The sequence below is a fragment of the Phoenix dactylifera genome, chromosome 2 (genome assembly GCF_051530095.1).
Source record: "Phoenix dactylifera cultivar Ajwa chromosome 2, Ajwa_hap1_PhDact_Kaust_v1.1, whole genome shotgun sequence".
Classification (NCBI taxonomy): domain Eukaryota; kingdom Viridiplantae; phylum Streptophyta; class Magnoliopsida; order Arecales; family Arecaceae; genus Phoenix; species Phoenix dactylifera.
The window spans coordinates 32,785,906-32,800,354 of NC_143191.1; the positions used below are offsets into that span (position 1 = coordinate 32,785,906).

Here is a 14,449-nt window from a genome sequence, read left to right on the forward strand (position 1 = left end):
ATCAGTAGTATGATTTATGTACAAAATGATCTCTAAGTGAGTGCTCGGATACCAAGATGCATCGTCCATATGATTTCCGTCATGAGATTGAGCGGAAAATATATTTTAAAATTCTGAATCAACTGAGTGAGAGTGAAGGGAAAGCTCGAAAAGATTGAGGCTGTTGATTCCATGGCTTTGGATAGGGAATGCAACGAGAGATTCGTAACTTTGAGTTTGTCGCGACCTGTGATCTATCAACGTAAATACATGGCAATGGAAGTGGATAGCAGTGTTATCTAGGTCTCCAGGACATGGGAAAATAAATCTTCATTAAGAAACGAGAGCTGCCTGTGACCTACCAATGATGAAGAACGGTGCATATTCATAGCCCAGTTGCACCGTAATCATACAAATGTCACCCTCGAATCAGTTAAATGCCCCCAAACATAATACTCTTCGTTGTCGTTCTACGTTTATTGGATTTATTTCTCTATTCAATCCGAGGTATCCGTCAGTTAATGGATGGCTTTGAATGCCTGCTTTTAGTTGGTTCCGGCAGTCGGCAACATCAAAGAGATCACAAGATTCACGGCGATTGCAAACTTTTTTTTTAAAATAAATGGTTGCTTAGCATTTTCTTTGGATGATTCTACCAACCAAGTAAGACTCATAAGGAAGCCTAATTACCATCGGAATATTTGTCATAATAGTACACGAGATTGAACTTAAATTTTGATAATGCAGTCAGGTGGACCTACCTGATAACTTTATTCATCGAATGTGTCACACTCCCGATCGAATCTCACCTCTGTTCCCCAGGAGATTCCCAGACAGCTTGGTAACCTGATCGTGAATCATTTAAGTCTCCACAGTCCCCACCAAGCATGAATACCTACATATGGCATGGACCTAAACCCCATACTCCTCCTGTGCTCCGTAGTATTTGCCTTCCAAACATATTTCTTCTTCCTGCTCTTTTTATTTTCCACGTAGAGAGAGGGGATGGAAAACCTCCTACTGCTACTCCCATTGATGATGTTATGGTTCCCACCACCCAAGACTGCCGCCATCGCTGAAGTGCCGGCGATCATAGTGTTCGGTGACTCCACGGTCGACTCGGGGAACAACAACCGGATCCCGACACTTGTCAGGAGCAACTTCAGACCCTATGGGCGCGATTTCATGGGTGGGAAGCCCACCGGGCGGTTCAGTAATGGCCGGCTGGCGACCGACTTCTACTCGGAGTTTTACGGCCTCGGTCCCTTCGTGCCGGCTTATCTTGATCCCCTGTATGGGATAGAGGATTTTGCCACCAGGGTCTGCTTTGCGTCTGCTGGCTCCGGCCTGGACGTTGCTACGTCCAACATTCAAGTAAGTCGTCCTTCTCTTCAAGACCCGTAAATTAATGCATGGGCGGGCCTGGATGCTCGGCACTGTAAGATAAGATAATTGTTCATTATTTTTCTTGATGATTTATAACCTGAAACCTAAAATAACAGACTTATGTTGACATATTCGGCATCATGCATGTCCGACATAAACAAATGCATGCAGGGAATCCATGCGAGTGTAGTAGTTATATATATGGGCTTCCAAGCAACAGAAATACTAAGCATTCAAATATATATACATATAATATTTTTGCGATCATAACTCAACTCTTCTCTGTTTCCTGAATACAAGTCTGTGATACCCTTGTGGATGCAAGTCCGGTACTACAAAGAGTATCAAACCAGACTGATAAGGTATCTCGGAGAGGAGAAGGCCGAGCATACGTTGAGGGAGGCCGCGTATGTCATCAGCATCGGAACTAATGATTTTATCGAGAATTACTTTGCCAACGCTTCGGAACGAAAGAAGCAATTCACGATCGGTGGGTATGTGGACTTCCTCACGGGTCTTGCCCGTGACTTCATCAAAGAACTCTACGCCTTGGGGGCCCGAAAGATCGGCTTCACAGGACTGGGTCCGATAGGTTGCGTGCCTTTGGAGCGAAGCATGAACTCTGTGACCCGCGGTTCATGCGTGGAAGAGTACAATAAGGCGGCAAGAGACTTCAATGCAAAGTTGCAAACCACGATTGATGAGTTGTGTGCTGCTCTGCCGGGCATCCAATTGAAATTAGCCCCTCTCTATGACTTCTTTCTTTACGTCGTCCAAAATCGAGTTATCTATGGTAAGTTCTTCATTGCTTCATTTCTACGAGATTATAAAATTACAACTGCAACTTCTTCAGTTACTTATATTTATGGTTAGTCAATGAGTTACAAAATAATTTGGTTTCCAATTGGATCCATATATATATATATATACACACACACGCCTAACTGTAGTTTTCGCTGGGTAATTATTCAGATTCGAGTAACAAGTAATTTAGCAAGCCAACTCATATCCGGAGTGGTGTACCATCTTTGACGATAAAGCCATAATGCTAGCCATACACTGCTTGGAAACGTATATCAAATAGGAGTTGTAACCACCTTTCCAGCCTATGATTAATATTACATTAGTACACTATTGGAGAGGAGGAAGCCAGATTTACCATAATGGTGCTGATCATGCTTAGATCATTAAACTAATAGGGCAACTGATCTGGGTTCGAACCATCTCTAATTGAATCCTAACAAAAACGAGGTCTTTTCTTCTCATATTTGTCTTACACCGAATACGCTATCTGTAGGATCTACTCTCTTAGGCTTTCAAATTAACTACCAGATTTGAAACAGCGCGAGTAAAGAAACAAGTAGATCAACAGCTCTAACCTTTTCTTTCTTTCTTTCTTTTTTTTTTTTTTTTTTTTTACTTGGAGGGTTTGAGAATGTTGAGTTCGGATGCTGTGCCACTGGAACGTTCGAGGTGGGACACACATGCAACCAATGGAGCCCATTCACGTGTCCAGATGCACGCAAATATGCATTCTGGGACGCCGTCCACCCAACTGAGAAGATGAGCCAGATCATTGCCGAGCACCTGATCAACACCACATTCGCACAATTCAAGTGAACTAAAAAATAACTACTTTTCAAGAAATTTACCCATGAAGAACGTGGAGTCTTTTTCTGTTTTCTTTTGTTCATCTTTTCCTTTTTCTTTCTTGAGATTCATATTCAATTGGCTTCATATATGTTTAATGATTATGTCACATGTAAGTTTCTGTACTTGAAGCCTGCAAAATTTGTTGCTAAATCTTGTTGATTTTGATTTGGCTTTATGGAACCTGCAATCTTCTACAAGAAATTTGATTAAGAGAAACTTCAAGACCTTTCAACATTCCGGATGAATTCTTATCTTTGCACCTAAGGAAAGACTTGCTTACACCCTACAAGAATGAACAAACTACAAGAAATTTATATCACGATTTCTCGAACTCCAAAGTTTCATAGAAAAGTATGATCCACATCCAGAAATAGGACCTATGCTGAAAACTAATCCTTTTTTTTTATTCACAAAGTACTCTTTAATTTGCTCCATGGCCTGTTTCTTCATTTGACTTGATACTTCGCATTTCTTTAGAATTCTATATCAAATGATACGGATATGGAAACTAACTAGAAGCATCTATGCTTCCTAGATATGTCACAATGCATTGCACGTAACATTACTTCATGCACAGCAATTGTCTCTTTCCCCTTATTGCATATCCTACAATTGTATATAGCATCATCCATGATCAAGACTCAGAAAATAATAAAAATATACATATCTTTTTTTCCAGCCCTTAACATTAAGAAAGTAATTCATTCAAACTCTTGCAAGCTTGTTGCTGTTTGTGTAGGCTATCAAATGAGATATCCTAAACCTTTCGTATTCTTGCTGGCACCAATATGCCTTGCCATCATATCCTATAGCCTTACTGAGTGGTTCATAATCCCAAATCCGTGATTGTTACATGGCACCTGTTGTGGTTGAAATTTAGCTTGAGGGTGACCACGCCGGAGGAAGCCGAGAAGATGTCGGCTGGAACAGAGAAAGGAAGCCACCTCCTGTGATCCAGCAGATCAAATTTCTCAGATCCAGCCAGAGCAGTTCAGTCTGCTCGTCCAGCAAGTCCAACCTCCTCCTCGCCGGCGCGAGTCCATAGGACGATGCTCGTGATGTCATTCTCCTGCCAAGCAGCGCACGATGGCCGACGAAAGGGAGCGTCGCCACTACCGAAGCTCCCACCGAGCTCGATCCCTAAGCCCAGAGGGCTTGTCATGCAGCCATCACCCTGAGAGTCTGCGCCGAAGTCTGAAGCCCCGAGCTCGGGAACAACCATTAGAGGCGAGGTCCACCCCATGTCGAGCTGCAACAGGAGCCCCGCCCATTGCCGAGCTCGACAGAAAAGCCGAAGAGTTGGAGCGGCAGATCCAGGCGCTCCAAGACCAAGGCCTGAAGCGCGACGCCGAGCTCGAATTCACAACATTTGGCGCTAGAAGGAGGGCTTGAGTCGTGTTTATAAGGTTGAGGAGTCGAGAAGCTTCTAATGCCTCGAGGCACCGGGCACCAACTCCCGGCAACTCGCTTCAAAGCCCAACCTCTACGGCACCGACGGATCAAATTCCTCAAGTCCTGCTCGAGCAGTTCAGTCTGCTCGTCCAGCGAGTCGAAACACTCACCACGGCCGTTAAAGGCCTGCAGCAGGCGGGAGCCCAGCCTGCACCCCCTCCTCGAGGACGCGAGTCCATAGGACGACGCTTGCGATATCATTCCCCTGCTAGGCAACGCACGATGGCTGACAAAAGGGAACATCGCCACTACCGAAGCTCTCAGCTCGATCCCTAAGCCCGGAGGGCTTGTCGTGTAGCTAGGACCCTTAGAGCCTGCGTCGAAGTCTGAAGTCCCGAGCTTGGGAACAACCATCGAGGCGGGGTTCACCCCATGTTGAGCTGCAACAGAAGCCTCGCCCATCGTCGAGCTTGATAGAAAAGTCGAGGAGTTGGAGCGGCAGATCCAGGCGCTCCGAGACCAAGGCCCGAAGCGCGAAGCCAAGCTCGAATTCACAATAGCACCGATGCCTTACTAAATTAGATGTAAGACATCTCCAGAAGGATCCAGATTTTAGCATCAAAGGAATATCTATCCAAGCAAGAACGGCTAATTGCGAATTGTAAGCTTGAAGCCTCTATTTAGAGGCATCAAGATTTATTGTAATAGAAGGTGTGATTCTCATCTGTGTCTACGCCTCTATGATCACCCAAGTGCTTAAAGTGATCTCAAATGAGAAACTGAATGTTTAGCAATTGAAACTAATCATTAGAGGTAAGTTGTTTTTTTTTTTTGGTCAAAACTACTTTCCATTCATATAGCTCTAACATGAGTACAATCTACCAAATCAAGAGAAAGTAAATAGAACAGAGGGTGTGGAATACTAACTAAGCTTGTCCAATGGACCTCCCCAAAGTGCCGATCGACATAAGAGGCGACCCAATCTACTGCACTGTTCATCTCCTGATACACATGAACTATCCAGAAGGAGGCAACTCCCTCACCAATGTGCGCATGTCCCTGTATCAACAGATGGCCATAATGAAATTTAAGTCATCCTACCATGTCAAAATGAGATTTCCAACCAGAGTGCCGGTTGCTTGCAAAATGTATAAGAATCTATATGCATCTTCATTTAAGACACATAAGAGATTGCCCTATCACCATTGTTCAAAAAGGCTTCTCTGAATGCAAGACTCACCTGGCCTGGCCTCTTGTCCTGCCCAAGCCTCTTAGACTATAGTGTATTGTGTAAAGATGCTCATGTAAGGTGCACATATTGCACTTTTGTTTTACAACATATATAGGTTGCCATGTTACATCATCAACAATGTTATTATTGAAATAAACGTTCCTTTTCAAACTTTAGCATTAGCTCGAGGGTACAAGAAACATGACATTTCAAGTTTTTAATACCCACACTGACCAAGGCCCACAAACAACCAAAAGCTTTCTCTGAACATTATTAAGGTCAGCCAGATTCATTGTTGGAAGTATCCAGCTCTCCAATTTTCACCATATACATACATACATACATACACACATACATACATACATAGATTTTTCCAGTAAAGAATTTTTTAGCTATCCAAGCATCCATTGTGTCAACTTGACAAAACAGTTAACATTGATTACTACACAAACTTTGTGAATATGTATGGGCAATTAATTTCAAGAACACCAGAAACTAGCTAAACTTGCATGAAGAAATGTTAATTCCATTCGAGTTCATAAACTGATCTTTAGGCCTTAGCATCATAAATAATTTCAACTTTCCTAGGGGTTTTTAGTTCTTAGTATTACATGCATTGAAATAATTATTTAAAGCTAAACTATTATCATGTCTATATAATGTACGCAATGCTACTTATACATGTGAGATGGGTGTCAGGTCATGATGTATCTAGAAGAATATGACATATGAAGCTTCATGAAGTTCGACATTGGATGCATCTATAACTTTTAGATCTTGGTGTAAATATGTATGGTTGTATGTACATGATAAATCATCAGTTGAATACATCCTCCATTATTTTATAGATCTAGTGCTTGGCACTATATGGATAGCTTTTCATTGTGTTTCTACCAATATTTTTGGGAGCTCGTTAAAAAGGATCTCTTTTTATTATTTCAATAACTCTATGATGGTAACTGTTGCAGGAAATTGGACCCGGGAGTGACCGCGGACCGAGGAAGAGGAGCTCTGGCTATAATGCGTGGCAGACGGCTGTCTCCGGGGAACCTGCAAGAAGGCTGGGCTAGGGGTTCCGGCGAAGGCCCTCCGATGCCTAAGTCAGAGAGGGATTTGAAGATATTTAATGGAGATAATGGAGAGATGTTTTTTAGCAGGGGGAGAAGAAGATCCCCCCTAGAGCTTCTCCCTTCTTCTTATAGAAGGGGGTGTAGCGGTTATCTGCAATCGGATGTGATTGTGCGAATAAATGAGTTACCATAAACGATCCGAGATTTCAGGCTAGCTGGCGATCGGTTGAGATTGCGTGAATTCAAATGTTGACAGCCGTTGAGATGGAGATTGTGGTATTTGATCCCGGATACGGAGGACTTAATTTTCGGTGGAGTGGGGGTCGGTTTCTCCTTTTGACTGAGTCTTTCTCGTCCTTGAGGTCAATCGAGCTTAACTCAGCCGAGACCATGCCTGCCGAGGTCATGCCTTTCGAAGACAGGCCAGCCGAGGTCGTGACTGCCGAGGTCGTGAGCACTGGGGTTGTTCATGCCTAGGTTGAGCGCACTGAGGTCATGACTGTCGAGTGTATGCTTGCCGTCGTCACGCTCGCTACCGGGTTTTGGTGCCTTGACCATATACTCCAGGTGATCCACTTTTTTCCCCAACAGTAATATAGACCTTGCAAGAATTAATTATGCCACTCTCTCTCTCTCTCATCCTCAAAAAAGAGGCGGCGGAAGCTCCATCGATCTTCAGACCCATTGATCATTCACAATTGCATCTAGATCATCACAAAAATACTTGCTATTTACCTATAGGCTTTTATGAATGACCTCATGGACCCAGCACATATGGCTTACATTAATTAAAGGAAGATCCATTATGAATAACATATCCTATGCCAATGAAATTCTACACCATTCAAGGAAAGCAGATATGGATGGGTTTATCTATAAGTTGGACTTTACAAAGGCCTCTTATAAAATTGTACGAAAATACCTCTTCAACCTGCTCTCTCTCGCAGGAACTTCCCTCAAGATGGGTCAGCTAGTTAGAGAATATCCTGCCTTCTTGTAAAATTACAGTTACATCAATACTAGGCTTGATGACTGGATTTTCTGCAGGAGAGGACTCAACTAGGATGGCCCTCCATCTCCTCTTTTTATTCGTTCTTGCCATCGACTCTCTTTATAGAATGATTAATAATGTGGCATTGGCAAAAAGTTTTAAAGAATTAAGAGAATCCCTGATCTATGGAGGAACAAAAATTCTACAATCTGCACCCGAAACTTTTGTGTTTGCATAAGCTAAGGAGTACACGGCTGTCTTGAAGATAATTCTATACTGCTTCGAGTTGATCACGAGGAGTTCAATCTCCACCATTGGCAATAGACCCTGGGGGAGGAATATAAAGAATATAAAGTTAAACGTAAGGGCTGGGCTGGTTGCTCTTTTTGCTCAGTATGGCACAGGAAGAAGTGAAAAGAATGTAAGGACTGTGCTCGGACTGCTCCATCTTAGGGTGGTGAATTATGGGATCAGGAAATAAAATTACATTAAAAGCTCTATCTGGTCTTCGGGAAGTTCTGCTCCAGGAGATTTTTCATTTTATCGAAAGTAACCGGGCTTTCTCAAAATTGTGCAAATTCTCTGCTAAACTTTTCTTCTAAAAATTTTATAAATAAAGGAAAAGGGATCTATCTGTCTTCCTTGACTGTTTTTTTTTCCTGTTCTGTCGGTTGGTTCGCTGTAATATTGCTCATTATTAATGAATACCGATGGAGTCCCAAGTTTTCTCAGTGGAACAGGGTACTAAAGGTTCTGCACATATGAGCCTTTGTCGTCCATTTGAGGAATTCAAGTACTAATTTTTTAATGCAAATAAAATAAAGAAAATCCTCTGCTTCCTCCTGAACGGATCATGAAAGAAGCCCTGTACGGGTTTAGAACTCACCCACCTGCTCTTCTAAGTGATTTCGTCGCCCCCTGTGCAAATTCTAAACAGATGCAAGCACATTCCTCAAACATTACAAGGAGTGGATGAGTAGTAGAAGACCGCATCAATCCTAGTAAGACCCGGATTCAGGTACATGGAGAAGCCAAGAGGGCCTTCGAACTGGGACATGAACCACAGTTGCACCTAACGTGGATTGTGGACGATAAGGTCATGATTGTACTGTGCTTTTCAGAGGGTTCAAAGGCTATCCCGGTACGAGACCATATATACATTGCGTAGTCCTAGTGGCTTAGCTCAGTGGCTTTACAATACCAAAATAGCCTACTTCAGTATTCAACTCAAACCAGAGTACATCAGGAGGTCTTACGCTGGATGTTGTCCATCTCCACAGCAGAGACTATGGTCATGAAGAAATAAATGATTCTCACATGGAGTAATGCTTAAAAAATCCGGAGGCCCTCTCATTGCAAAGGTATCCTGAGTATCTCCCAGTTACTACTCACATGCTACACTTTTCATGTTGAGGCAACGCTTTCTCAGATGAAGCCGGCTTTTTCTGAAATCAATGATTTACAGCACAGGCAGGGCGAGCAACAACAACAACAACATCTTTAAAAAAAAAAGAAAAAAAAAAGAAGAGAAAAGCCAACGACAACAATGATGAAGACCATAAGTGGGATTATCTTTTCCAAAACCACCATGGGCACAATTGGTTGATATAGAAGCTACAAACTTTACACTTGCTGTCCTAGATTCGTCTATTACAAAGAAACAGAGTGGAACAAACCTCATGGAAGGCCTCTAGGATGACCTGCCGGTGCACCCGGGAATTCATGGACATGTAGCAATTCAGCAGACTCCTAAGCTCTTTTGGCCCTTCCAACCCCTTGGAAGTGATAACCTCCGACATGGACCTCCGAAAATCCTCTCGAGGATCGTAAGAACTCTTATCCATGGCTATCAGCACAATGCACCTCCCACCACCGCTCCCTCCACCGATCCGATCTCTTCTTCGCCACTGATCATTTCTAGGCTCCCTCTCCTTGATCATCTGCTCCAGTCTCTCCTGCACCATACCATGCGCGATGCTCGACAGGCAACCTAGCTGCTCGGAATCGGAGCTTCTGATGCCTTCAGACGAGGAAGAAGAGGAAATGCTAAGCCTGGAGCCGCAGCACAAGGCCCCGCATCGCTTCGACTGCTTGGAGATGGAGTGGCTGCTCTTCCTGAGCCTGGCTTGATACTTGTGCTGCTCCCTCTCCCCCATGTAATTCTGCATCCTTCTGTCCCCAAGGCCACCTTGCAGGGATAGCCTATGGATGAACCATATGATTCAGTGCACAATTGGAAAGTGAAGCGAGCGCCAACCCTGAGGTTTAAACTAATCCTATTTCCATGCACGCCTCTCTCTTTTATCTTATTATAAGCTAGATAGTGATGGTTGGTGGGGGGATGGTACTCCTTTTACAATGGATGGATCATGGTGTTCCCTTGCCTTGCAGAAATCCAGAATGCATTTGAAGTCGCTGTCCCATGCTTCAAAGAGGGCTGGAGAAACTTGAGGAAGGCTCGTGCCACTGCCTTACGTGGCTTCAAGTGGAAATTTTTATAGTTCGAGCGGTTGAGGCTCGTCTTAGGCCCACCGAGCAAAGGCCAATGTTGTGACCGTGGAATTTGTCGGCCCATCAGCTTGTCGTTCTTCCTCTGGGGAGAATGAGCATGTGGCGGGATCTTGATTGGGGAATTTGCTAGCTATGATTCGTGTATGTGGGCTCGGTGTGTCTGGGATCCTGGAAAAAGCCGACAGGTTAGACCCCCTACAGCTGGCTCACTCATATTCGTGTACTTGTTTCTAATATTGGCACGAGAGATAGGATTTTCGTACGCCACCAAACCGTCTACAACGCACCAGAAGATCCAATCAATTAAAAAAATATATCACGGTGCCGATACGTGGTGGATCAGAAGCGGCCACCAAGCAGGCCCAGTATCATATTGTCAAACTTGCATATCAGGAGCTCTCCATATTTGGTTGCATTCTAACTAAAGGACACAGTGATCATTGAGATTCCACCGACATGACAGATAGGACTTAATCTGTGTGCGAAGTATTCATGTCCGATGTCTAGGCCGTATTCAAGCCAGTACTTCTGGTCGACCCACATGCCCTAATTCTCTAGGGGTAGGTAGGCTCCTCCATCGAACATACACTGAAAAGGGGACAAAGGAAGTAAGAAAGAAGAATGCCCTAGTAAACTAAAAGATAACCTCCTCCTTTCCTGATTACCATACTGATTTAGGCATCGGAATATTCTCCGCCGAATACATTCCGGCTAAAGGACTTATTTGTTCTGTGATGTTTCATCTTATAGTGCTGTCATCCGACTCAGTGGGAGCAGATTCCATTATTCTTTAGTAGGTTGGGGAAGGTCTTCTGGCCCAACTTAATCTTTGTTATTTTTGCTTTCTAATAATGGAGATACAAGGACAAAAGCAAAGATTAGAGAATAATGAACTCGAATTTCATTATTTTTTCTCCCAAAGGAGAGGCCAGATCAATTATACTATACTTCTTCCATCATTTCTCTTAATAAACAACTCATCGGCTAAACATTCAACTACATCGGGTTTTCAACGGATTGGAAACAAGAAATCCACTTACACGACACTTTACAAAAAAGGACCACTTTGGTACTTGTTGTGGTTCAAATCTGGCCCGAGGGTGACCACACTGGAGGAGTCGAGGGAGCTGCCGGTGAGTGAAAGAAGAAGACGAGTGCCACCTCCCGCACGACGGCGGATCTGCACAAAGCCTCACTGGTGGGGTTTCGGTGAGGGCCCTCCAACGCTTAAGTTAGAGTGGGGTATATTTGGTCCAGCCCAGAAAAAAATCCCTCTTACATTACCTTACGGGGCTATTTATATTTCCTATAGAGGTATCCAGATGGCGGAGGTATGGCCCGTTCCCATCATGGGAGGAGATGGCGCACAGTCAGAGCTTCCTTGTGGCACGCAGTGCAGTCCGTTCTTGGGAACGGTGAGGCGTTGACAGTCGTTGCAGGGTATGGTTCTTGGTTGATATGTCGTGGTGTGGCTGGCAAGCAAAGCATGGTGTGGTGAGGCTACTGCAGGGCATGGCTGCAGCATGTGGATGACGAGGTCGGCCTTCGGAGCTCGGCCTCCTGGAGTTGGCTTTCTGGAGGTCGGCCTTCTAGCATTGGCCTCCTGAGCTCGGCCTTCTGAGTTAGCCTCTTGAGCTTGGCTTTCTGGAGTTGGCCTTCTGAGCTCGGTTTGACCAAAATTGGGTGACTTATGCCGAAAAATAGGATGATCCATTTTGTCCCCCATCAGTGCCCAATGCAAAGACCCATTAATTTTCGTAAACAAGTTTCACCAACCGGACAAGATTTCTTAATTCTACTCCTAGCTCTAATAAGTCACCTAGAAATATAGAAATGCGAGAAGTTTACTCTATATCTTGAATTACTGCTGCTGATCCCATATCTGGTAGATCTTCTGAGATCGATGAAGACTTTCGCATCTCTCTGTTCAGTCTCCCAAGACTTTGGGAGGCTCCTGGGCAGCTATATTACTTTCATAGCGTTTAGTAGTTGTCGGGATAGGTAACTACAAGTAGTGCTTGAATGGGAAGACTCTTTTAAGTTGTTTTCTTTCAAGAAGGAGTGCTTGAAACATAGCTAGAAATTCTTTTCTTTCGCTAGAGCACTCAAACATGATTGAAGATCTTCAGTTCTTTGGTCGGCAGCCGCAGTCAGTAATAGCAAGAAGAGGCTTTCCTTAGCTGTGGGCTTTTGGATTTTGGAACAAGTAGATCCCAACAGCAACAGACACAGGATTGGCCAAAACACGCAATGCTTCAAACCCCACAGGTCTTAATATCAATGCATAACCTTTATCTATCTCCATTATTTCCCTTTTTTCCCCGTTTTGTTCTTATCCCGTCCAAGTCCAGCACGCCCAACCCAAGCCCATTCGATGGTTGCCATTCGTCCAGCTTAGGCTAGGCTAAGGAATAGTTTGCTTAGGCTACATCTAATTTCGAGTTGTTAGGACATATAATTGTTCAACCCATTTCATTATTGCGCCAGGTGATGATTATATCGCTATCTTCATTGCTTCCCCCTGGCAGGAGGGAGTTAGTGCAATTGAGGGAGTAGGGCCATTAGTTAGGTACCATGCATAGGAAATGGACATCATTGCATTCCTTTCGAAGATTTTTCTTGTGCAACCTGATACTGAAAGTCTTTTATAATCCACCAACTAACTTCTTTTTAATAAATAAATTTCTACTAGTTGCAACACTGCCTCCTATGCATAGGACCATCCATTTCTACTCTATTGTTTCATCTCCAATCCCGAGAAGCATTGTTCGAATTTCCCATAAGATAAGAGGCCTCTATTATTTATGGACTGATTTTATTTTGATTTATTATGTATCTAATACCGGATAAATTGTCAATCTAAATGATTATGCAAGGAGCCCATAATTAATTTATGATCATATGATTATCTTGGGTCCTATTGTCTTAATCATATAGTGTAGTGAGTATTGGTGTAGGTCTGTATTGGTTAATAGGTTCTGTAATGGATGGATTCATTGGTAATATACTTAATTATGCTAGGTCCCTAGTCTACTATTATATATATGTCTGTAGTGAAACTCCAGAGCATCCAAGTTTCTAGAAGGCATCTATCATATTGAGGAGACAGACATTGAGGATGAAAAAAAGAGGAAGATATACCCTACTTTTATATATGTCTTCTTCTATCTTAGGATACCGTTACAACGATTATCAATAGTTGCTTAGGCCTCTAAAAGTAAGCCTCAATTTTTTGTAGTTTATTTTTAGCAAGTTTTGTGCCCTAATTATCTATGATGTTCATGAAAATTTCTACAAGCATCACTTCGGTTAATGTCTTCCCTTCTGCCTTGAGGCAAAAGCCTAGTAGTTCAAGTCTTGAAAGGGTGCTATCTATAGGGACTTTAGCACCATATACTTTTTTATTTTGAAATAAAATCTCCAATCCCACGAGCAGTAGCATCGGGTACCTGGCAAGGTAGCGGCGTAGCTTTGACCTTCTCATTTTACTTGACCAAAGAAAGTACCTTGTCTTCATGAAATCCACGCATGCCTTGCTAGTTACTTTCTCTTTCACATACACATATTTTTTTTGTATAAATAACTATTTTTATATGCACTCTAAAAAGAACTAACAAAATGATGGGAAGAAAATGAAAACTAAATAATTTAAATACTTATAATTCAAATAATTATGATTTTTTTTGATAAAAAGGGTGCACAAACAATAGGCTACATAATGGGAGGTGCCTAGGCAAGATTTGATCTCTAAGCCTTTTGAACTACTTAATATCCTTAATGTCCCAAATTTTGGTGAAGGCAAGATCCAATCCTAAATTATTACATGTTGAGGAATTGAAACTTCTTTTATATTATAAGCTGGTACCTTCGACCAAGGTTTGGATTCTAGGGTCATGCAGGGGGCATGGATCTCAAGCAGATCACCCCCAATCACCATCTATCCTGAGTTGGACAAGAGAAATCGGTTATTCATGATCGATGAGATCATGGTCACCCACCAAGTAATCTTTTGCGTGGTTCAACAACACGCGAACCAGGACGTCTTTTACCCAATCTGTTGTGCAATAAGAGAGCGATTTTGTTTTTTGTTTTTTTTTTGCTACAATGGATGACTTATATGCTAAATGAATATATTCAAAGTTAAAAAATAACAAATTTTCAGTAAAAAATAATTTTCTGTGAATTTGTTTTCCTAGCTTCAAAAAATATTTCTTTTTTTTTTTGTATTTTTTTTCA

The 14,449-nt window shown here is 42.8% G+C and overlaps 2 protein-coding genes across 2 annotated transcripts; one reads left to right on the plus strand and one right to left on the minus strand.

The window, feature by feature from the left end:
* Positions 1-999: 999 nt before the first annotated feature.
* LOC103722960 (GDSL esterase/lipase At2g04570-like) lies at positions 1,000-3,274 on the plus strand. Its single transcript, XM_008813715.6, has 3 exons — positions 1,000-1,353; positions 1,666-2,158; positions 2,792-3,274. Exons 1-3 carry the CDS (start codon positions 1,015-1,017, stop codon positions 2,983-2,985), a joined length of 1,026 nt encoding a protein of 341 aa, XP_008811937.4. The 5' UTR covers positions 1,000-1,014; the 3' UTR covers positions 2,986-3,274.
* A 5,777-nt stretch (positions 3,275-9,051) lies between these two features.
* LOC148714682 (putative transcription repressor OFP9) lies at positions 9,052-9,858 on the minus strand. The gene has a single exon (XM_088714658.2). The coding sequence runs from the start codon at positions 9,856-9,858 to the stop codon at positions 9,340-9,342; it is 519 nt and encodes a 172-aa protein (XP_088570784.2). The 3' UTR covers positions 9,052-9,339.
* Positions 9,859-14,449: the final 4,591 nt, after the last annotated feature.

Excerpts from the sequence above, each read along its gene's own strand:
- LOC103722960 (XM_008813715.6), top strand. The coding sequence starts at position 1,015 with ATGATGTTATGGTTCCCACCACCCAAGACTGCCGCCATCGCTGAAGTG. Across the intron at positions 1,354-1,665 it reads TTGCTACGTCCAACATTCAA|TCTGTGATACCCTTGTGGAT; the intron begins GTAAGTCGTCCT and ends CCTGAATACAAG. Across the intron at positions 2,159-2,791 it reads CCAAAATCGAGTTATCTATG|GGTTTGAGAATGTTGAGTTC; the intron begins GTAAGTTCTTCA and ends TTTTACTTGGAG.
- LOC148714682 (XM_088714658.2), bottom strand. The coding sequence starts at position 9,858 with ATGGGGGAGAGGGAGCAGCACAAGTATCAAGCCAGGCTCAGGAAGAGC.